This window comes from Cyanistes caeruleus, chromosome 3 (assembly GCF_971803275.1).
Source record: "Cyanistes caeruleus chromosome 3, bCyaCae1.hap1.1, whole genome shotgun sequence".
NCBI lineage: Eukaryota > Metazoa > Chordata > Aves > Passeriformes > Paridae > Cyanistes > Cyanistes caeruleus.
The window spans coordinates 61,293,278-61,319,022 of record NC_141703.1 but is presented as its reverse complement, the minus strand read 5'-3'; the positions used below and the strand labels follow the sequence as shown (position 1 = coordinate 61,319,022).

Genomic DNA, 25,745 nt, shown 5'->3' with positions numbered 1-25,745 from the left:
ATTTAATTATGGCCAAGCACAGGCTACTAGTTTGCTAAGTTATTTATAAGTTTTCCTATCTTTTTTTATTGTATGGCTTTATTTGCTTTCCCCCCTTTGCCCAGTAGTCACATCTTCATTCACATTCATTTCAGACAATTCTGCAAGGAACACACAAGCTCTGCCAGTGCCAGGGACCTCAGCACAACCTATAAGAACCTACATTCTTTCCTACCTCTCTTTTTTTCAAAGCCTTGCAAATTAAGCACCTCAACTATAAAGGCACTGAAGAACTCTAATAAGGCATCATAAAAAATAAAAGCCAGAAGAGAATTTTAAACTTATTTCTAGTTCTCAAATAAAAAATTAATCTGGAGTATTTCTAAGTATATTGTAAAAATATACTATACTTTTAACTTAACACAGAGTAGTTCTGAACTTTAAACCTTAAACCAGGTATTTAAATCAAGGATCTTTTCTGAGTCTAGAATATTCATATAAGGTATAAAAAAACAAAACCCAAGAGCTGAAATTGTTACATAAAAAGAAATTCCTTCTTAGAATCTCTGGACCAGGTTGTTTAGCTCTCCTTTAGAAAACTGCTTAACAGAGAGAATTCTGTTATTGTTCGTATTTTCAGCAGTTGTAAAGGAAAGAGGACATTCTTCAGAAAATCCTCAGGTTTCATGTCAAGGATCTGCAAATTGTTTTAATCAGATGCTACTTTCAAGCTTTTATGTAATGAATGTTTTTTGATTTGGAAACCACTGTTCTGTCCAAATTGAAAAGTCAGTACAAGATGTCTTCTGCAGTGAAAAATCAGAACAAGATCTCTTCCACCTCCAATTCCAACAGATAAAAAACACAGAAGTCTCTCTGACATGGAATTTTCCACAAGTTCATAGGGAAAGGTTTTCCATACCTATGATTCAGTAAGAAATTATAAGTAACATCTGAGTAAATTTTTACACACACTTGAACATTACATAGCATTCTTAAGTACTTTTCCTACCTTCATCCATTCTTTCAAGTCTACATACATCATACATCCTGATTTGATAGAATTTGACACAGGGATGCCCTGGCTGTTGCAGTGGTCCCCATTTCTGCAGCTCCAAGGCATCAGGACTGCCTAAAGACACTTTAGGCATTTACTGCCCCCACAGGTAGGGACATACCTGTATCAGCATTACATTACTCTTCTCAGACCCTACACAATTTTGGAAACAATGATTAAAACTTTTATGAACATACCCACAGAAATCATAAAATCATGAGAGAAGGGTAAAATATTGTTTTTCTTGCTGAACTGCAGCCAGACATACTTAGAAAAACAACTGCACAAGGACACAGACAAAATTAAAAAGAGTAAGATAGAATTATGAGGTGGTTGCACTACTTACTTTACCTGTATAAACAGAATAGGGATTTTAAAACAATAATCAGCCGCATCCTTTACATAAAGTTACTACACAACATTATATAGTTACATAACAAAGTAACTAATGCTACATTATTACCTAAACATAGTAAAGTGTTTAGATATGAAGAAATTACTGTAAAAATAACAGTGTATATTGTGAGCAGCAAACAAAATCAGAATGAAATATATATACCGTTTCTTTGAATAAATTCTGCATAAATCATAAAAACTTAAAACTGATCCTGAAAAGCTCCAATGATTACACTAATTCCCTCTAATTCTAAAATTACAGACATAAAAATGTACTTCTTTTTTTTTCTGCCAGCTACAAGAAAATGAAAGCCCAAATTTTCAGTCTATATGCCTGAAGTGTGTACGTATGTTTACATCATGTCCCACATGTTTATGGACGTGGGCCTGCACATACCTGCAAATGAGAGAATACAATGCACAAAGACTGGGGCAGTTCTTTATTCAAATCCATCCTTGTTTGACAAACTGCATTATACAAAACTTTGGTTAGAAGTAATTTCAATAATAGTATGATTTGAAATTTTTACCTGCATATACTTATGAAACTCTGAACAGATGTGTCTTTATGTAAGCAGTTACCCTAGGGAACAGTCTTTAAGGAAATACATACTCCTGGCTTAAGTGTAGTTTTCCCTGGCAAAAAAGGTACCAACCAAGGTATCTTACCTACCCTACCAAGGCTTAGAGAGGCTTATAAAGCTTATAAAACGGAAAGTGAAGTTCTTAGAGCATGCCCATTTCAAGCTGTTACACTTCAGATTTTGTTTTGCTGCAAAAAACAGAAGGTGAACTCAATCTTTCTGTTCCCCTCATTTTTCCTTGGTGTCAGAGAGGCCTGACAGCATTTTCACCAAGACTCAATTTTTCAGTGAAGAAACTGGTTTCACCACTGTAAAAATAAGGTTAAAGCAAAAAAAGGGAGAAAAAAATTCCCAAGTGGTATCCTAAAATTCAGTATTTCCATCTTACTCTCATATACAGTACAGGTCAATTCATTCTGCCACTCCCAGTTAGCTACTAAAACACTGTGCAAAAAAATAAATTCATGCTACACAACTTACAAGTTTTCCAAACTAGAAAACTGCATGAAAATGGCTAAAAGTGTAAAGGTAGCTTAGTGTTTACACAGCAGTTTCATGAGACCAGAAGTCAAAGCTTCTTTAACAACAAAAAACAAAAGCTGCAGTCTAAATAATTACCTTCGACTGTTGGAACATGAAATTGAAGTGCTTCTGAGTTCCTCAGAGACAGAAAGAAATTAAAATATATTAAGCCACAGACATGAAGAGTGTAAATTTTAGTTTTAAGTAAGTAGAAATATATCTTAAGCACCTTAAGAAACTGTGTTAGCTAGTAAAAAGCCCTAAAGCCTAGTTTAAAATTCAGTAGTGTTACCCTTTACTTAGTATTTACTTACTAAGAATTAACTTAGTTCTAGACATAACTAAAATATTTCTCACATTTCTAGATAGAACAGACAGGACTATTCAAATAAATAGATAAAGCTATATATGTAAATTTTAAGTAAGAACTGACATTACTTTCATATATGAGAATCAAGCTCAGATTGGTGTAGAAAGAATGTTTTAGAATAGTGTTTTTAGCTAATTGGATGATTCATGAATATAATCCCCTGTATTGGGGTGAAACGCCACCAACAAAGAAGAAGGCAAACCACAGTTCATCATCAACATTACAAGACAGAAAGAAGAAGTAGCTGATGCTTCTGCTCAGAGGGAGCTGCTACTACTCAGAACATTAAAACTTTATGCCAGGGAAATGCAGCTGCTCAGAACATCAGGACTTTATACCAGGGAGATGCTGCTGTTCAAAATATCAGGACTTTATGCTGGAAAGCTTTTAACATGGATTTTAATACTCTAAACTCTTTGCCTTTGAAACTGATGCATTCATACAATAAACAGCTTTACTGCAACCAACAACTGCTCTTGTCTCTTTGAAACCCAAAACCAACACAAAACTCAACATTTGACCACAGCAGATATGCAGTGGAAAGTCCCTAAAAATTTTATAGATGAAACAGTCAAACAATATTATGTTAGAACACTAACCTCCTCCAGTTAATTTACTGCCAGGTACACTGACTGACAAACACTCTAAATTAAAATTGAGGAACACAGAGCAATTCCCCCAAAGAAAACACATACATGCTATTGAACTGTAGAAATGCAGCATAGTGGGTTATTATACTCACTGTACTTCCTTTTTCTTTAAAACTTCCAGCTCACTACTTTTATGAGAACAATAAAAGAGATTGTTTCAGATCTAATCACACTCAAGTTCAAAACCATTCTTCAATGCACCTAGGACAGTAAAATCATAACTCTGTTTGCTACTGTTTTGCCTAATAGTTACTCCTCAATTCTTTACCTTTAGCTATAAAGGCTAAGAAAAAGCACAAAAACCCCAACCATTAACCAAACACACAAAAAAGAAGGCATTCAGAGGGCTACTATTATTTAAACATTACTTAGAAATTTGTCACTTCCCAATACACTGCTGCCTGCTCCATTCCTCATCAACTTCTGTTTATAACAGGAAAATTCTCACTAGTTGAAATCTACTATTCCGGAGGTTTATAGCCCTTGATGGTTGTTATGGGAATAAATAAGAAAAACAACTCATAAATACTGTTCAATGCTGCCTTAATGTTTTACGAGGAAGAAACACATTGGTAACCACGTTATAAAGTAGAAAATTTAATTAATGGAAGAGAGTTTTGTGAGAATAAAATTTTAAGGTATCATTTGATTAAATGTCACTGTTCTCCAAGAAAATTTTGTTCAAAAAAAAATCCACACCAAAAAACCAAACAACAAAATCTGACTTAACAGCAGTGATGCTGAATAGCACAGTCCTCAATATATTTCATTACACACTAATACATGGCTGAATTATAAAAGTCATCTTGTATCATCTTGCCACAGATGAGGTCTCCTGCAGATTTCCATCTTAATAAATATGGAAAATGGGTTCCTTTTAACAGCTACAGTTTCTGGTGATTTGTTGAAGAAACTAAAGAGAAGAAAACAAAGAAGAAAACAAAGACAAGAAACCTAAGAAAAACAGGTATTTGTCATGTATTATAAATTCTGTTCCTCCATCTCTGTGGAAGGAGACCTTTCACATCTTAAAACCATATTTAATGAAGTTATTTGACACACTGCATACAGTGAAAATATATTGGCACTTAATATAAAAATCAGGAATAATTTTCTAACATTCAGATCCTGCAATATAAAAACAAATTCTCCTACTATTTTACTGCTTACATTCCTGCTGTTGTGGATTCCCCGAGACAGAAAGAATGAAAACCAAGGCATAATAACAGGCGAGACCATGCACACTACCTAGTGAGCAAGAATAACCATATTGCAACAGCTCTAACTGCATTACAGTCACATTATTTACAGACTACTACAGTCATGGTGACACAGACAAACTCCTACTGAACTAACTAAACTCAGATGCTGTGAGCAGACTAAGTACAGCAGAAGGACAGGAGACCTTGCCCAGGAAGTAGGTCAAACAAGCCTGTGCTGAGGTTTATGCAGATGAAAGAAGACTGGTAAACTTCCTTACACTGCTATAACCTAGTCTGAAGTATCATTTGTCTTAGAACAGGGAAAGTCCCACATACATCAGTCAGAAGGGATTTTGCCAATAACTTCACTCATGCCCACATTTCGTGCTACCTGCATTTGCATACCAAATTTTCAAAACAAACCAACCCACCCACAGCTTATTTTGCTTTGCTTGCATGTGCAGGTCTTCCTTTACCTATTAAATTCATTATCTTGACCCACACTTTTAACCCTTCTGACTCATTTCTCCATTCTGCTGTGGGGGAGTGAGTGAGCAGCTATGTGGGTCTTAGCTGCCTACTGGGCTTAACCCAGTACAAATAAGTAAAATTTACTGCCATACAACTTTAAACAGTTTAGTAATTCTAAACACAGGCATTCCACAGCTGCCATCAGAACTTAAAGGAAAAAAAAAAACAAAAAAACACCACACTATCTCAACATAAGCAAGTCTGTGTCTCTGAGTATTTTTACTGAGAGCTCCAGTCTTGAGTGCTACAAGCTCCTCATTAACATCATTCTAATGGAGAAACCCCAATGTACACAGAATAGGATTTAAAACTAAGACCACATCACATTCTGTTTTAAAGTGTTGCAAAAGCTCTGCCAAAATGCATTAACCTAGGTCCTATTTACAGTATTTCTTTAACAGACTAACAGTAAGAGTCTACATTTGCTAATATAGATGCAAAACATGTCAGAATTTATGTCAATGCACAACTGGAGCAAAACTCTACAAGTAGGTCTGTGGATAAATATGTCAGCAAATGAGGTGTCTGAATAATGTATTTTGCATAACTGTAAAGCCAGGTTGTAAAACAAATCTAATCACCCTGGTATTTCACCACAAAAATGCTGGGAATTCATAACAAAAGGAACACCTGGGACTTCAAGATATTTGGGAATGCCTCAGCTAAATGAAATACACTTCAGTTGACAAGAACAGAGTGAAGAACTTTAGATCTGACCCAGCTTTGCACTGGTGGTTAGACTAGATGACCTACAGGGGTCCCTTCAGCAGCATTGTAGGTCCCTTCATAGCTATCCTGAGATCCTACAAAATTTAGATACCAACTTAGAATAAAGTTTATTTTAAATTAACTGCATATTTTAATTGATATTTGCCATTTGTTTACAAATAAATATTCTCTTAAGGAAGCTGGTTTTGTGAAATTGCAATTAGATTTAACCAAAAGTTTTTAAAAGGATAACTCAAATGCTAGGAACCAAAATTATCACAAGTGAGAGAAAAACACATATAAGATCCAAAACAAGTCAACAACACAGCTCTGCCACAGAGGAAAGTCAGTTAAGGGTAATGTTTTAGATCACAAAATGACCTGGAACCTACACTGCAATTGTTTATAGTATTTTAAATGGAATAGCTAAAAATCCAAACCACCTACTACTCTATTGCCTTAGATTTGATCACCTGGACATCTGTACCACCAATTCACCTAAAATGGTAAGACTGCTTAGAATGCAATTCCTTTTATGTTACTGACACTTCTAAAGCTGGTCTTTCTGTATCCATAGCACCCATGCATAAAAAATTCTGATGTCATCTGCATTCCACCAAGGGTGGAGGCAGACAAACACTTTCTCAAAATGAGTTCCCAAGAAATCCACATTCATAAAACCAAAACATCCTGTTTCTTTCTATAAATGGAATTGTCAAGCAATCCATTCTAAGATAGATACTCAGGAAGAAATTCTTAATTATAAAGTAATTTCACCTGTATTTGATTTAAAACCTTCCTCAGTATTATGCATAACCTTCATTTTTATGAAAGGAGACGCAAGTGAAAAATTATCACAGAAGTCCACTTCAATATCTTTAAAAAGACATGGTAGGGCATAAGCTAGGGTTTGTACACCATGGAAACAAATCACATTCTCCAAGCTCATACAAATATATTATCTACTAGAAGAGATTTTTTTATTTGCTCACACCAGAACATCAGTCATTTTGATGTGATTGTAGAATGTTAATCCAACACCTACTCAGAGAAAATGAACAATAACCTCAAGGAAATCATTAAGTGTCTCATACAAGAAATTACTTTTATTCCTTCACAACCCAGCATCAGTCAGGATTTTCAAGACTTTCCTCCCTAGACATTGCTAATAAAATAATAAAAATACAAAGCCATTGCTAGTAAAATCTGTGAGTAATTGACAATAGTGGTGCTATAAGTCACAGCAAGGCCAAGTTACAGACACATGGGGACCTGGAGCACATGGTAGATCAGACACAATCAAGGTCATATTTAACTCTGTCATATGAAAACAAAAATAAAACCAGGAAGAATCCAATCATAGAATCACAGTTTTGGCAAATGATAGTATAAGCCTGGAACAATGACAATCATAAGCTCCCATCAAGTCAAAGGTGCAAATTACTAAAATGGAAGTTGGGTGCATTAACAGTGACTACTGAGAAATAAGCTGAACAAACATTACCCCAAGATGTATTTACCAGGCATCTCACAAATTGCTGTGTCCAGTTATAAATAAAAAAATAAAAGACAATAAAACTCGCAAAGCACCCAAAAACCTGTAAGGTTTCATGAAACAGCAAGATTTGGAATCTGAAATCATATTTCACAGCAGAACACCAAAGGTTCAGCTGTTTAGGACTGTTTCACAAGCCCTGGCAACATTTAGTAGAGCAATGTAAGATAGGAACAGCCTCAGCTCTGTCCCCCACTGCTCTGAGGGCGGTTTCCTCCCCAAGAACAGGCACAGCAGGCAAAATCACATGCCAGCTCAACACCACAATTTCAAGTCTGTCTTAGTAGTTTAAATCCACCATCATCACCATTTAGGTTGTCACCCTATTTATGGGCAGTCACTTTCAGCAGGAAGCTAGATGGACAATTGCAGCAGCATCCTAAATTACTGTAATTGGAATTATCCGCCATCAATCAAATACCTAAGTTTTTTAAATGCAAATTAAAAAGTAATGTATTAACAGCTGCAGAAGAATAAATGTCTGCTACAGTGGATTAGCTGGTCTAATGAAGAAAAAGGAATAAATGACCAGAAGTTGAAGCTAAAATACAAAATTGCTGTGTAATCTCTTATTTGTTTCTAAAGGAAATATATAATCAATCATACTATTATCACTGGCATACTTTAAAATTGAGACAGTACAATGAGCCATAGATTTCTGATCTAGATACACAGACTCATGCAGGGAAATTGATGGCCAGCATCAGGCAAAAGGACAAACTGTATCAACATAAAAGTCTCTCTTATTAAGACAAATCATTTGCTTCAACACGTTTCAGCAAGGATACCACTAGCATCAGAATGTGAACAGCAGCACAAAATAAGGTGAGACATCTGGTAAAGAACAGGACTGACTAAATACTCTTGAATATTAGAGAAACTCATCTAAAAGAAAGCAGCTTCTACTAATAAAGCAAAAAACCCTGGCAGCTTACTACACTCTACCATTTTCTTCTTTGCAAGACTGTTTCCCAATGATTTCTTTACACTCTTCCACAGTAAAAACAGAGTTTTTATGTTCACATAACCTTCATTTAGTAACTTAACCATAATAATTACCAATACAGTAATATATTTCTCCCTGTGTTCTGTTTTTTCACACATATTCATTGGGTTATCCTCATGCTATCATTATTTCATGCACCGAGGAAGGGTTTAGAATCATACAAAAAAATAAAGCTATCATTCATAAAGCAGGTAAAATATCTTTATACATATAATACACTCAATATATTTAACATACTGACATAATGCAAATGCACTAAGACTGAGCACAAGTAATATTTGCTTTTTTCCAAGCTGAATTGATTACAAGCAGAATATCTCCTGACTTCAAATATCTATTTCTATGATGAGAACATTGAAAAACAAGACGGTTTTGTTAAGAAACAAAGAAGAAAAATTTTTAGACACAGACTAATTCCTTCAAATACTGTTAACCAAGAATGTGATTTATCTTCAGTAAGTACCTTAACAAAAATAACTTTTCAAAAGAGCAAACAAACGTTCTATAAAACTATTTGTCTGGAGGCTACAAGCAAGAAATACAACCAGCATATAGTACACACCATCAAAACACAAAACAAAAGACTGTTTTACAGGGACACCTTCACTTAGGAAAATTGGCAAGGCTTCTGCTTGGTCCAGTAAGCAAAATTCAAGCTTTCTGTACACAGAGCACAGGTTTTCTACAGAAGCTGATCTGGAATTACTGTTTTTCATAAACTGTTCAGAACAAGAGGATTTGTATTTTAGAAAGTGTAATTTTGGACATAGCTAGCTCTCTGAGATGCTCATACTTCACTAGCCCATATCAATACCATGATTTATTTCTTCATTTTAGAGTCTTAGCACCAATAACGAAATCTGATAACTGTCTCTGAAAAGCCATTCATTAAACCAATCATCTCAAATTTGTGTGACCACAAATTTGATCGGAACTCATTTTATTTTGGCCATAATTCCAGATTACTGTGTTAACAAAGCTTTACACTGCAAAGTTAGAACACAAAAGACACAATATTGATTTCTTAGATGATTTTAAAATGAGGGTTCTATGGATGTTTACAAGCTATGTCTAGAAAAACTGATTCTCATGCAGAATTTGTCTATGTTGACTTCACATGCAAGAAGAAGAAAAAAAAAGTGGTTTATTTTCATTAATTCTATTCCTGAAAACTTTACTTTCTTGCAGCACCATGTATTATTCCTATTTAGTCCAATACAAAAAATTGTGGAAAAAGTTAACAGATTTGTGAGGCACATAGAGGGAAGCAACCTCTTGGCTTTTTTGCAAGTTTTCAGACCTTTTATTGGTATGAGGTTTTTCAGATTTAACTAGCCTGCTCACTATTCTCCCATTTCAAACTCCTGGTTTAAAACGCCATCCAAATTATTTAGAAATTATTCAGAAAATTTAATTTATAATAAGCATACATCCATATCTAGTAACCACTACATTTGTTTCTTGGGGGAGGGCAGTGTCGGGGTTGGGGTGGATTTTTTCCCTTTTAAAGGTAAACCCTGCAACACTGGATAGAAGCACAAGGAAATTTCACAGACTCCTTCTATTGTCTACATGTACAGTCTCAACTGCAATGCTTGAGTTCCACTGTTCCCACAGCAATACACTGATTTATTTCTTCATCTTAAAGCCTTTCTCTGTAGAGGCTAAACCTTACACTCTCTCTTGCTTCTCTTTAACAAGTACTTGTAGAAAAAGCCTCTTTTTCTTCAGGCTACCAATGCTTAATAGATAAACATGGCTTAAATTTTTCTGATAAATGGGATGCTGGAGGGATCCCAGAGCCACGTCTCCCACAGCTTAACATTTAAGTGCATAACTAAAATGTTTCAGTGAGACTACCAATTACTGCAGTTCTGTTACTACCACACAGAACTGCTCAACACCAAACGGAGCTATGAGATTCCAGAAGCCATTTATAGCCTAGGGCACTAGGCCAAAAATAACCTTTTCAGTTCTCTAGGAAGCCAAATGTACAAAGATATGAAAACTGGCAGAAGGAGTACAGCACTTCTTGCCAAAATACTGATTTTTTTTTCATTGTGTAAAGTTACTACTCTTTCATATTACCTGACTCTTAACTGATTGCAAATCTATAGTGATATTCTTTTCAAGACTATTTCTGCATTGTATGTCTGTGCCATATGCTACTATAAAGTGAGTTTCTGCATTGTGTTAATACATTTAAAACCACTCCCAGGACTTAACACCTTAATGGATGCTTTAAGTCTTTACTGCTGTCCCAACATCTTCCAAAACAAAACTAATTCAAATGCCTCAACATCCATTCTTCAAAATATCATACATTGACCGTTAACTAAAAAAAAATTTAAAAAAATTTAAAATTCAATCCAAAGTTGGATTCCATTCACAGTTTTGTCTCTGATCTGTTCTGAGATCTGGATTAAGCCATTCAAAATTCCTGCTTCTCAGTTTCTCCAATCCATACAACCAGGAATAACCTGTATCATTACAGAACAATGAAATAACCCACTGGGCAAAGTTTGCACAGTAATTTTTTTAATGCAAACATACAGCAAGATCTATACTAGGAACCAGTAAAAGTAGAAATCCTGCAGTCATTATATTAATTACCTAAAGACTTAAGCTCTTAAAGTCATTATATTAACAATCAATATAATTACATAAAAGGCTTTCAAATTAGAAGAAATTAAAAAGACTACTTTCTCTACCCTTAGAAATTCCTGACTGAATGGCTGAATGTCAAAGTCACACACAGCACACTTCAACAGAGTAGTAATAGCAGCAATACCATGATGTAAAAGTGTCTTATAGTCTACACCATGATAGTGTCTGTCTTATCTCTGCATTCCTTTAATAATGTTAGCAAATTGAAGTTACTGGTTATTTTAAATTACTTCATATTTTCTTTCAAATCATAAGATCCACAACACTTGCATAAAATATTTTTTTGTGGAGACTGTGCCAAATTATCTTTTTATGGTGGATTTGAGACAGCACATGAAAAAAAAAAAAAAAAGCAGTTCTGAAGATGGGGGAGAAACTTGACAATTTTATTAAATGAAAAAAAGACTCTGCAGCCTTTTTTGTCCCCCCCACCAAATAAAACCTCAGAAAAATAATACATAAAACTGCACATTGCCAAATTAACATAATAGTTTTCCATCACATCTGAAAGTTCAGATAGTGAATGAAAACATCCATTATAACACGGATGATAAAACAGCCAGTAAATCAGTTTTAATTTCTGCACATTATGACTAAGAAGCTACATCATCATATTGATGCTGTATAGAAACTACAAGGAACTGGTACTGATGGGTCTCAAAATATCACAAAAGACATTTCAGATGGATGGCACAAGGATACTCTTGTTTGTACATCTTCCCTCAAACACACTAGTGAGGAAGGGGAAATAAAATACCATGTCTAGCAAATCTTGGAAGTTACAGGACATGTGAGTGAGTTAAAAACAAAGTCAGTAACACAAGGCAATCTGAACAGCTGCTAAGTGGAACACAAGCAAGGAGTAGGCATTCAGCCAGACTGGAATTCAAACCTCGGAAAGGGGATCACAGACAAAACTTACCAAGCAGAGAAGCTACACTGTACAAAGTGGAAAGCAAAAGGACAGATTTCTTGAACTGGGATGAACTTAAAAAACAATAGCAAAACAAGAAGCCCTAGCAACACAACATAAAATGAGGATGGGAAACCCTGAGTTAAGCTGCTCCCCTTGATCAGTCACAGCTGTATTTAGTAACCAGGGCATCCTTGTCCTGTCCCAACTGTTGAGAAAGCTCCTTTCAGCTTTGACCAGACACCCATTCCAGAAATCTTTATAACTGTCTGCATTTTTTAATTATATAACATATGAATAACACTATGTTCTCCCTCCTTCCCCACTGAATAGACAGACAACTTTGTTGTTAATATCCTTGCCTTAAAAAGACTGAATTGAATTAATTCAGCTAAGCCTCACTATTCTCAAAATACAGTAATATAACAGCAGCAATGGTACTACCTGTCTATAGTTCAATAATAATAAAACACCTAGTTTATATAGTTATATCCAAAACCTAGAAATTAAATCTGTTACTAATCTACTATTTTAAAGCACCACAGTCTTGAAAGGCAATAAAAATACTACAACTACTTCACTTTGCACCAAGGAATAAAATCACCCATCTACAGAAAATCAATATAAAAACCTTATTCATTCAGCAGCACAGGTCACTGCTCAGCATGGTGCTCAGCTACTTTGTCCTTGTTCTGCTTCTCATAGAGACCAAGAACTCTGATATTTAAAACCTCCAGCTATGTCCCGTAATTTCTCTAACAATTCCTAGAAGATCTACCTCACATAATCATCATGAACTTATCCATTAGCTTTTAACTAAATCCACACAAGCTCAGCTGAAGATGAAACAGTTCATGCAGCTTCAAAAGCAAGTGCAAACCTCAGGCTCCAAATTAAGCATAAAACTAACCCCCACTTGGCTCTGCCACAATCATCATCTCATAAGTTTTGACTTTCTGTTTTTTTTTTCTTGAGGAATATTTCTCCTACAGCCTAGGATAGGAGGACAAAAGACTGTTATTGTTATTTCTATTTTTAAATAGTTAGGTTTACAGGCATTAGGGTGTTCTGCACCATACAAGGAAAAAAAAAGAGTAAAAAGCTGGCCAGCAAGATACCCTTAGAGAAAGACGCTGGGGAGAAAGCATTAGAATTTCATAAATTAACTCCTCCCACCAAGACACATCTACACACAAATTTAGCAAAAGGAATTATTCCTCCAGAAGCTTAAAACCTCAGTACCATTCCAAAGAACTGCTCTGATGTGTGTATAATACCTTGCACAACATGGTTAGCAGAGAACAGTCGGAAGTCAGGAGATGTAACACCCATTCCCAGTTCTGACAGTGCTCCGCTCACCGAACACAGGGATAACATTACTGGCTCTTTCAGTTTTACACATCTGATGACAATAAATGGATACACTTTCCACAATTCTGGTCTCAGCAGAACAAGTTTAAAATATCTCTGGTTTGGGAAGTGCCATTTCAATTATTTAAACTGAAATATGAAAATCACATTGATTTTAACTGTGAATTAGCAATCGAACCAGCTTGGGAACATTCACAAGCCTAGTAAATGCTTACTAACAGTCAGCAAGAACACAGCAGGCAGAATGATGAGAAGTCAGCCTGTAGCCCAGAGAAGTTACTCATCCTTCCTAGAATGGTCATTCTGATACACAAAATACCAGTCTCTCCATCTTGGTTGATCCAGTAACTCTGCAAGCAGCAAAACCATGGCGTTTTCTGTATGCAGACAAATGGATGCTAAGCTTCCCGAACTTAAATTCAACAGTTAGTATTTCAAAGTATGAATTTGAAACTATTATTTGTAGCATAAAGTCTGTAAATATCATTTATCTTGTAAGCCAAACAATTTTCTCCATGTTTATCTGATTCTCTATACACAAAATTCCAATTGTTATGAACATAACTGGCATTTCTCCTCAGTTTTACAGATTTCAGAGTTATCCCAAGCTAAGACATGCATTTCCCTTCTTTGACTTCATATATTTTCAATAGTTCATAAATTTCCATTCCCTATGACACATTTTCCTTTAATAGTATCTTTTTATCTATTTCCTTGTTCAAACCTATTATTGCATTGGCATTTGCCCCCTTCCTCTTCCAAGTCACAGCTCTACTGTTCAAATATTAATTCTACTTTGTTACAACTGATTCTGCTCCAGCCTCCTCCCCTCATAGAAGTATTCAGTGGTTTTAAAACACTGTGTATAGTAATTGTGTTAAGATTCATATAGTCTCTCCTGTTTAAGAGATGTCTAAACCAAGATGCCTTTATGCCTGAAGACACAATAGAAACAGACCAAGGAAGGACTAAAAGGAGGCTCACAAACAATGTAGGGAGGATATTTGGCTTCTACCTCCCACCAGGCCAGTTATCAGAGGCAAATACATCTTCAAAACTGCTTGTCAAAAAGCATTTGAAAGGGAACCTGTAGCACCTGATCTTTCATAATAGCACTTCTGGAGCTCTGAGTCAGTCTTTTTCCAAGAAGATTGGCCAAGGATGCACAAAGTGACAATATTTCTACAAAAGCCTTCAGCTTTTATTCAATTACATGCACAGCATATCCAAACATGGCAATTCTAGGCAGAGCCACTTTAAAAACTGCCATCCTAAAGGGGAAGTTCACTTTGGGGGTAAAGGTTCAATCCACAGCAGAGCCTACTCCTGCTGAAATTGAGAGGTTTCACCCTTCCTTCCATCAGATTTGTTTTAGGCTGGCATTGCTCCCACCATTTAACCCATACACTAGTTCTGAAGCCTCTCTACAAAGCAAGCAAGTCAAAAAGAAAAAAACAAACATACAAACATAAGGGAAAGAGACACAAACACACAGTCAGTCAGTAGTAGAAAACCCTTAATCTGCTGAAGCCACATTCTGAAACAGTAAGCAGGCAATTGTGTACCCATAATTTGTTCCATGCAACAAAGACAGCCAGCTAATTCACTTTATTTTGTGTTGAGGAGAGTCTAACAGCACCTGCAAAGTTACTGGCTACATTTCAGCTATGGGGGCATAAATCTCCAGACAAAAGAGGTAACTTTCAAAAGCACCACTGATTAGACTCTACAGCAAGAGAACTAATAGGCTCTTTTCAATAGAAGTCAATAGCCTTGATGTTTATAAGATCCACAAGCAGGGATATTGTCAGGCTTCAGGAAGAATAAAAGGGCCAAGTGAATTTAAATGGTATCTGCAGTTATAACTTGCTATGCACATCAGTGTTTCTAAAAGAACTCTTTTAGTTTGATAAAGCTCTTTCCCAAAGCATTGCTTGTGAGTAAAAACAGAAGCTAAAATATGCTGGCACAGAGATGTCCAGACAGACCACATGATCAGGTGGTGTCAGAAGCTGTTAAATACACAATAATGTTACATATACTGCTGGATACATAATAATGAACAAAGAATTGATTTATCTTCATATTTTACCCATAAGAATTACATCTTCTAAGTTTTGGCTGCAGGGTAATATTCAATTAATTGGTGATAATAAGCAAACATTTATTCTCTCTCCCTGTCCTAATATACTTAAGATACTATTTATGTAAAAAAAAAAAAAAAAAAAAAGTAAGTAGGGTTAGAAATCTTCAAATAAACACAGGAAAACTGTAGGAAGGGATTGACTTTTGAAATGAAAAAGAAATACAGTTCTATTCATTTTTCAGCCATTTAAAGACATTATTTATTGATGAATTTAGATAAAATGAGCAAAATGAAAGGCTCTCAGCCTCACCCAAAAAAACCCCACAATTTAATCAAAATATTAATTCAAAAGTATTAATTATTCAAATTATCAGAGATTTCTTAAAAGGAGAGGGGCATACCAAATATCTTTTTCTCTAGTGGCCAAATAAGAACCAAGTTCTAAACAAGAGTCCATATAGTGGTCATACTTGATATTTGGAAGTGTGCAGTAGCACAAACAAACCAGCCTGGATGTGCAACATCCTGCCCAGTAGAAGCTGCGCTTAGAACAGGTGGAACCAACTGCACATCTACTACTGTAATTAGGAGAATTCTCAGATGTGAAGGAAGAGTTACATTAATAAAACAGGTGGAGAAAATAAGTAAGAATCAATTATGGCAATCTAATGTACACAGAATCACAGAATGGTCTGAACCTTTAAATGTCATCTAGTTCCACTTCCCTGGATGGAGCAGCAACATCTTTCATTAGTCAGTACTACTATTTCAAAGATGTTGCCAGGCAAAGGTGTCTTCAACACAGCATTGTCTGACAAGTACAGTCTACTTAGAGAAGCACTTTTAAAAACAGCAGGTAGGAGCTCTTTATCAATAGAGTATTCTATTACACACACACAAAAAAATACACATTCCTTCCAAAATTTCATACTGTCCAAAGAAGCAATCAAATACTTCAATTTGTAATTATTTTCTAATAATCTAGCATGTAATTTAAAAAATTTATTTTCTTCTCTGCCAGGTCACTACCATCAGCAGCAAATAATCCCTCCTCATGCACCTAGCTCACCCAACAGAAATGGATGGAGCAGGTGTTCGCCAGAAAAGGTTCAGAGGATCTGTCTTCAGAAACACCATCAAAACCCACAGAATGAGGCTGAAGTAATACAGCAGGCAGCCATGGTTACATCTTTGGGGCCTTTGCTTGCACTTTTATAAAGTAACATGCTTCCAGCATTCCCAGTGGTTTGGAGGAATATAATTGCATGCTATTACTTAAGAACTATGTGATTATTGTGCCACTGCCTTCTGCATAACCCAGCCTGTAATAAAAGCGATAAGAATAGCATTTATTATTTTTGAAATGGTTTTTGCATTGCATCCACACTGATGTGGTTTAAAACATCTGACTAAACTCAAGACACTTTACATAGAGGTTTTATTTTCTTCTAACAGTACTGAACACCATGAAAACTCCATTCTGTGTGCAGAGATACTGCCTGAAACTTCAATCTGGCCATGTCACTCAGCACTTGAGCAGAACTCTCAAAGACTGAGGAAGAAATGTTCTATCACATTTCTAGAACCAAGATGTATTTCATGCAAAGAAAAGTCACAGAAGAAAAAGCATAACAAGCCACAGGAGTAGAAAGTGACAAGTACAGTTCAACCTCTGAAGTTATTACAGAATGTAACTGCAGTAAGAACTAGAAAAATCAAACTATCCCATCCCAGCTGCTAAAGGCAAACAAGTCACATGCCTTTCATAAGTGCAACAATTGCTATATAAAATTTGACTTCTAACTTCAGGAAAAAAATAAATGAGTGAACAGAAAACTTAAAGCTGTTCACTTTTTTTCTTCCTCAGATACACAAAAAAACACTCAGAATCTTTCTAGAAAACGCGTTTGATAATATTTTATTTGTGAGTAGCTGTAGACCATCACTTTCTGAACCAAAAAATATTTCTAGTCTATAATACTAAAACACTGTCAAGTGCAGACATGGTTTCAGTTTTCTGGAAATTCCCTGCTCCTCAGACCTCTAAACTCAACCCCCCTCACTAATCTCCTCTACATCAAGGAGTATTTTAATTTTTCAACTACACTGGCAATCCCCTCCTCCCCTCAAAAAAAAACAGTGAAAGGGAATCTCTACTCCAAAACCCAGTGTTTCAGGACTTCAGACATGTCAGCACATCAAATCCAAAACTATAAGTCCCTCATTTCGAGGATCTATTCCAAGTTGTACAAGAAATTTCATACTATGCATATTTATGGAGAGGAAGCAGGAAAGAAAATTCCCATCAAGAGTTTGCCCCAAGATTTGCAGAAATCTGGCCTTAAGTCAAGCATCTCTTCTGTTTATTTATTTGTTATGTAACAAATGAAAAAAAAAACATGGATTTTTTTGGGAATGTATCAACACAACTTTCAAGGCAGTTCCCATTAAACAGTTACAACAAATTGTTACAAACAATACCTTAAAGCAACTATAGATTAACACAGTGTTCTTCTAAAAAGGGACAACGATAAAAGGGCTGCTGTTGTCGCAAGATTAAGACATGGGCTGATCTACACTGCTGTTTATATCAAACAAAAAGAGAATGAAAACACAATTCTACATTCAATTTCATATTGAATGTTTTCCATGTAAACTCTGACAAAAGCACATTAATGCTTGAAGATAAAGACTACTTTTTTCCTAGAAAAATCAGTAGAGAAAGCAAGCATGTAACAAGCAGGTGCTACCTATACATACTACACACAGATCATGCCTGTACAGCATACTTACACAATACACAAATATTAACATGCAATCACTACCAATCAAACAATTTTCTTCCCCGTATATAATCTCCTCAGCACACAATTTGGTTTTCTAACAGTTTGGTTCAATATTAGGTCAAACTAAACAAGCTCAATTTCTGGATTTTTAAATTATTTATCTTGTATTGCAGCATGTCTGCTAGGCTTCAACTTTAAAAAAGAAATGAGATAAAAAATGCCTTCCTTGGGACGGCAAGCTGAAAGTCATTCTTCTAACCACACACAGTTCCCCTACCTTCTGACCACATAAAGTTCCCCTTTCACATCTGCTACTGAGTCAGCTAATGGTTAATATGGTAATTCACGTTATCAATTCATGGTAATTTCATTCATCCAGTTTCCTTTCCTTTTTTTTTATTGATATGATGCTATAGGTCCTCAGACAGACCAATGTGAAATCCACTCAGCAACACCCATCAAGTAACAAAGTTAAATAACAATAACACATGACACCTACCACACATCCGAGGCACTAACTCTAGGACAGAGACAATAAGCAGGCAGCACATGAGTCTCCACATACAGGAAGGCATAAATGCCCTCATGTGCAGGACTAGCTGAGAATTTAGATTCATGTTATCACATGTCTGCATGCAGGTATAGCACCTGCTGTTTTGTGGGACAAGAACAAGTGACTACACGCCTCCTGCTCTGCTGCCACAACACAACTATCTCCAGCAGGCAAATGAGGACACAAGGGCACATGGAGGCCGTACACTAAAGACCTTAACAATACACTAACATATTCTTCTAATGCGGGTTTGCACCATTCTACCTAGTGACACCAGGTAAAGAAGGGATTAGGTTCCATCACCTGGCATAAATAGAGGCAGGAAAACTGATATGATTCTTTGAGGTGGGTCTGCCTGCCTAGGTGACAAATAAGTGTGCCTTTTTCATGTTGGAAAAAAGGTGTGAAGGCAAGTTAACACCGACTGAATACATGTCCCCTCACCACTCCTCCCTGCAGGGCTGTCAGGCCTGTCCCCTCTGCAGATTTATGTAATGATGGTGTCCCCCACTGTAGAATACAGTACAGTGCCTGTGAAGATAGGGATTTCTCTCAACGTTTGCCCCGGAAGGTAGCACTGCATAGAGCTGGCACGTGTGGCTACATGACTGTAAGGACATTAAGGGGGGCTGCCAACCCCAGCGCTGAACAAGTGGCATTTGTGAGAGGTAGCACACTCCCTGGGGCAGCTGCACCGCACACAGTCTTCCTATGGACATGCCTCCACCTACGGCATGCAAATAGGTGACACGTTCAGAGGCACTTGAGTGTCCCAATGCGGTTACATACGGACTTGCATCGCCTCCGTGCCAGGTGGGTTCACCCACGAGCAGCAGGACAGAAGCAGCAGGTATCCACCCTGGCACCGTGTGTGCATTCCTCCCGCGGCTGAATCTAAGGTGGGCTGGCTGCCACCGCAAACCTCAGCAGTCAGGGAGGGGTGGCACAGAGACGCACATTCCCCAGAGGGAGAAGAGGACAGGTGCGAGCAAGAATTCCCCACACATTCCCCCAGTGTGCCACGGGAGAGGCAGCTCTGCCTCACCAAACGCCGAGCGGGGGGATCGAGGGGAGCGTGTACAGATCCAGCCATATGGAAGCAAACACCTACCTCATACACCAAGGCGGGGGGAATAAAGAAAGCACAGGTCCACAGAGAGATGGGGGTGGGCTCGGCTTCCGTGTGGGGACGGGCCCCGGGGGAAGGCGAACGAAAGGGTGGGGAGTGGGTGGTCGCCTCACAGAGAGGTTGGGGAGCACCAGTGCGCCTGAGGGGGCGGGGAGAGGGTCCCGGGCGGTTCAACAAACCCACCCTCCCCGCTCCCCGGCCGCCCCCTCCCTGCGCGCCCCCGGCCGCTCGCCCGGGCTCACCTGCCCGCACCGTGTCGGAGAGGTCGTGGCTGAGGGCGGCGGCGCTGCGCGGGAACTCCTTCAGCTTCCTGCCGCTCAGGTTGAGCCCCCCGGAGTGCGCCGCCTCCTCCAGCGCCCGCTCCAGACCGCGGTTCAGCGGCGCCTGCAGACCCAGCGCCCCGCTGCCGCCGCCGCCGCCGCCCACCCCGGCCGCCGCCGCCAGAGCAGCAGAGGGGAAGGGCTGCGACTCGCCTCCCAGCGTCGCCATCTTTCCCTCGCCGCTGGGGGTACCCGAGAGGGCCGCCGGACCTGCCTCCCTCCCTCCCTTCTTCTCTCCCTCCTTCCTCCTCCTCCTCCTCCTCCCGCTCGCGGCGGCGGCGGCGCGGGCAGGGGGCGGAGGCGCGCGGCCCGGGCGAGGCGCGCCCACTGCGCATGCTCCGCCCCTCCCGGCACCGCTCCCCGCCGCGGCGCCACCTAGCGGCGGCGCGCTGCTGCCGGCGCTGGAAGCGGCAGCGGGAAGGCGGAGAGGGGGCGGCTCTCCATTGTTTCCTTGCCACAGCCTTCCTCGTACAGCCCCGGAGGCCGGCCCGCCGCCTACTTGGGCCCCTTCTGCCGGCACCCGGCCCAGCAGGGCCCAGGGGCTGGATGGGTGGGTGGCGCTGTGCGGAGGGAGCCTGCAGGTGTGCCGGCAGCGGTGTGTGCGGGCTCGGCTTTCCTCAGTGGGAAGTTAAGAGCACCGAGCGAGGCCTTGGGGAGCATCTGCCCTGCAGAAGGGCTTTCTGTGCCGTGCTTCTCCCGCAGGGGCCCGTTCACACCTGTCTGTGGCTCCTGGGCACGGCCTGCCCCAGAGAGACCCTCGAGGGATTTGTAGGGAGAAACCAAGCACAGGAACCACCACCGGTGGGATGACCTTCCGGACAGGTTTAGTTTATTTCCCTTCTGCAACTTGGCAAAGCTGAGCCCAGGAGATGGAGAGGAGCAAGGCCGAGTGTTCCCGCAGGGGTAAAGGAAGATTAGACAGGACTTGCACATCATCAGCCCAGACCGGTGCTTTACAGACCATTCCATTTCACTCACTTACCCTGAGCCGTGATCAATGCTTGACATTAAAGCAAAGGTTTCCCAGCTCCAGGAAATTCAGCTGCTGAGTGCTACAGGGACAAGGAAGACCTAGATGGCACAAGGAAATAACCCCAAGTTTCTGAAGAACGGGAGACATCATAGCGAGTTTAGCAGTCACAACCAGGAACAGCACTGGGGGAAAAAGATCTTAAGAAAATGGGAGGAAGGGTGTTAAGAGATGGACCTTTTCACATAAAATATCGTAGCATCCATTAAAAACTTGTTCTTCGTGATTAAGATACATTGTCAGTATCAGCACCTTTCATTTATGTTTTATATGCATTGTATCACTGCAAAAGTGTCAGCAAGCAGCATAGTAGTGTTTTTAAAGAGATGTCTTATATTAAGGAAAGAGCTGTAAGGTAGATGGGTAGGAGGGAATTATTTTACTGTAATTACATTTATATTACACCTAAAATACAACCCCTGAGCTTAATCTCCAGTGCAAATTCCCCTCATACCTACTACTGCCAGTTCTTCATGTTTGATGCAGAGATCTTAGTTTTTGGCATGACTGAGTCAGTGTACTACCAGTTCAAGAAAATTTTGGATGCACCAGAGAGTAAATCTTAACAGCATTCCTTGGAACAGCTCCTAGCTGAAGTTAACCAACAGTTACCACAACATTTGTGCCCAAATATCATATTGCTTTTAACAAAGCTCATTGGTGGGTTATGAAGATTGTATTACCCACAAATTTCCACTAGTCACAGCATGTGCTGGTTTTGTTAAAATGCTTAATTCCAGTTTGCATGCAATCTTTGCATTGCTGCTAGAAAGCATAAAGAAATAGATAAATAGCTACATCTCAGCAATCTAAAGAAAAGTGTGGATAAACAGTAAGAAATAAAAACATTCCATTCAAGTTGAATAAACTGTGAATAAGAACTAACTTCTAGGCTCCCCCTATATTTTTAAATGCAATTTCTTAAATGCAGGTTTAATGTGCTAAGTACTATATTCTTGTACACGTAAAGAAACCCAAAATACCGTAGGTTTTATAACTCAGTAGATGACTTTGCGTGGGAGATTTCCTGTGTATTAAATTACCCAACATTGTGGAATTTTATTTGGAAATTTTAAATATAGAACTAAACATCCAGGCAGCATAGATGAAAAAATCTGTCTTCCAGCATCAGTTCTTTACAGTCAGGAATCAGGCCTGTCTTCTGGTGAGGTTTTTGAAGTCTTCTTACCAGTGGAACACCATGTCCCTTCCTCCCCCACTTCTGGTAAGACAAAATTATTTCTAAAGCTGATTTTTCTTTAAAAAAAACAAACAAAAAACCAAAAAGCTTTTATTTTTCTCTTCATTCACCTCACACCATAACATTAATCCTGGGAATTGATCCACAGCACCTTGCTGAAGGGAGATTAGCAGCAATACCTCTCTCAGCCTTATTTGAAAAACAGTTCATCCTCTTTTGCAGGAGGTACCCAAAGCCCAGAGGAGCTACCTGGTTACCCTGCTTGCAGGGAGACACCTTGTGCCCACCTTGGCTGCCCTGCTGGGCTCACATGAAGGGCCTGTGGCTGGCAAAGGCAGACAAGTCAGCACAGCCTTCCCTCTTAAGACATGCAACATCAGGACAGCTAGGATTACAGAAAGGCTGGGGCTATGCAGGCACTTGGCCTAGCAGGGGTTAAAGATGTAGGTCTTGTTTTATAGCAGTGCAAGGGCACACACCAATAGTCAGGGATCAAGACTTATTTAAACTGCTTTTTAATCTGAGCAGGTGAGATACAATGCAGGGTTGACCTGTGCTTATCAGACACTGAGTTGAAACTTCTGGAAGTAACACTATGAAACCTGTCCATGTTGTCAAGATTGTGGAAAGCAAAAGAAAAAACATTGCATAGCACGGAGGCTGTACATTGCCTTTGCTTTCTCTCCTCTCTGCCTGAGCACTGCGCCAGATCTAACTCTGTTCCTATAGATACAAAGGAATAGAAGATGCAAGCACTAGGAGGAAAACAGTGGCTACTCTTTAACAAGCTGATATGAGTATAGCAGAGGAGAGAAAAATGCAGGAGGAAGTCTTATGAATGGTATCAGAAGAGAAGTGACTGTTCCGCCAGTCGGATCACACATAATGGTTGCAACAAGAAAAATCAGAGATGCACAGAAAGTACCACAGCTAAGGGAGACATGAGCCTTAGAGTTTTCTATGACTCTAAATTAGCAGAAAAAAAAAGGCCAATGGCAAGGCTCATGTGGCTTGTGAAGATCAGAGCTGGGTGGGGACTTATGTGCAGGGAGTTGGCTCCTCACAAGATAGCATGAGACCTCAGTGTGGGTACCTGTCCTGTGCTAGACATGGGACTTTCACAGCAGGGAGCAGGAGAGCCTCACTTCAGCATGAAGACATTCACCTCATGCTCCTTGTGCTCTACGATAATGCTGAAGAAGGAATTGTGTGAAGTAGCTCAGATGCAATCAGGGTACACCAATGCTTGCTTCACATGAATAGTGCATGTGGACAAGCTGTCTGATCTAGAGAAAGAAACAACAGATGCATTAAGTAAAACATCAAACAGAAAGTGTGTGGCACTCAGCCTGCAAGGCTGCCTCTGTTTGGTGCCACACGAAACAGCAGCTACAGCTCAGGACACGTTATACATCCTTGATAGCTTGAAAACCAGCACCAGGACAAAGAAAATTACTAGAGGAATCTCAAAAGAAAAAGTATGCAGACTGAAGCATCATGTGGCACAGAATGAAAGATGTCCCTTTCAATTAGAACACAGACTCCCTACCCTGTTCACAGCATTCCCAGGACGAGCAGTTCATAGCAGACACGCCAGAAGGATTAGTAGCCTACACAGAGCAGACACACCAGGAGCATGAGTAGCCTACGCAGAGCAGACAAAGCGCTGGAGCTTCCTTGCAGCAAAGCTGGTGAAAGGAGTTTGAAAGGCAAAGAAGCTATATCAGGAAATAGCTCAGAAAAATCCATCTACAGAACACCTACCTGTCAGAATACTCAGGAAAAAAAAAAAATTAAAAAAAAGGTGAGGGAAAGAAGAAAACAATTAATTGATAGGAGAATAGAGACAAGAGATCAGGGGAAGCTTATATAAAAAGTGTGAGCTCAGAAAGTAGATAAGCAGGATAGTCACTGCTCAGAAGACAAACAAGGTTCATCCTTACATAGACTCAAGCAAGCTTACTATATCAGGGAACAGAATTATTTAATTGCTACAGAAAAAGAAGCGCTTCTTGGTGACTGCCACTGACTGTGACAAGCATTGGGAGCTCAGGAAAGCATCTCCCTCTTTGTGTCCTGAGACCTAGCAGGCAGGCAGGCTCAAAACACTCTCAGAGTGATGGTAGGACTCAGTTGCCACAGGATGGATCTCAAACACCACCACCTACACTGGGCAAAGTGGCAAGGTTCACTGCCACTGTCATGGTAGTGATGCTCTGTACAGACACTGATGCAAGAGGACAGAAGCTGCAAGAGATCATGACTACAAGCTCAGCTCTCAGCTAACTGGTCATGAAAATAGACCTAAATTCAAACTAAAAACAAAATGAAACTAAGTGTCACTGAAACAGTGGAAATGACTAAAGAGTTAAAGGCAATGCATTTACATCTCCATACTTGAAATACTAATTTAGCTCACGTTATTAGTTGTAAACTGGCAGAGTTTCTTTAAAGTTTTTCAGACAACCTTGAAATATGCAATGTAATGGAGTGATAACTATAGCCATTCTTACCTTCTATCAGCTTCAGCAGATGTTTAGGTGATTGTAACTGTGATGGGAGCCTTGCTCTTGAAACAGGAAGAGCTGATAGGTGTTTGAACTATGGAAAGCAAAACAAAGACATACCAAAGCTGGGAAAGGATTGTTGTTGAGGAGTTTGCCCTTATGAAAATTTGAAACAGCATCTTGTAGGGGAAGAAGCCATCAGGGTAAGATATAATCTATATTCTAACAAAAATAGAAAAGGCAATTGGTTATTGTCAATAGCAGTGAGACAACATCTATGGAGACACTGCTGGCAGCCTCACAGGGCCTCCAGCGTATGCTGTTGAAATAAAACAGTTTATATGTCTGTTGCAAAAAAACTACACAAACCTGATTTCCTACCCACATCAGACTATTAGTGCAGACACATGAAACAAAAATAGAAATAGCGAGTCCTCAGTCTATTGCAAAATTCAGAAAATGCAAGGAGATAGAAGACACTAGCCAGCCAGCTGAATTCAGGTTTCTAGGTGGAGCAGAAGGCAAAGACTTTGTAAGACCCATCTTAATGATTATGGGAAAGACAGCAGGTAGAATGCTTCATACCCCTTTAAAGAACAGCAAAAACACTGGAACCAAAGAG

General features: G+C 39.1%; 1 protein-coding gene across 18 annotated transcripts in view; it reads right to left on the bottom strand.

The window, feature by feature from the left end:
- LRCH1 (leucine rich repeats and calponin homology domain containing 1) overlaps positions 1 to 20,705 on the bottom strand; it is a 111,646-nt gene extending 90,941 nt beyond the window's left edge. For 17 of the 18 annotated variants that reach the window (XM_086881278.1, XM_086881285.1, XM_086881281.1 and 14 more), the window contains exon 1: positions 20,308 to 20,681. In XM_086881278.1, coding sequence (XP_086737404.1) covers positions 20,308 to 20,554 — 247 coding nt within the window. In that variant the 5' untranslated portion in view covers positions 20,555 to 20,681. Of the gene's footprint in view, positions 1 to 20,307 lie in introns of all 18 variants that reach the window. The other variant, XM_086881279.1, reaches the window with a different exon arrangement.
- Positions 20,706 to 25,745: the final 5,040 nt, after the last annotated feature.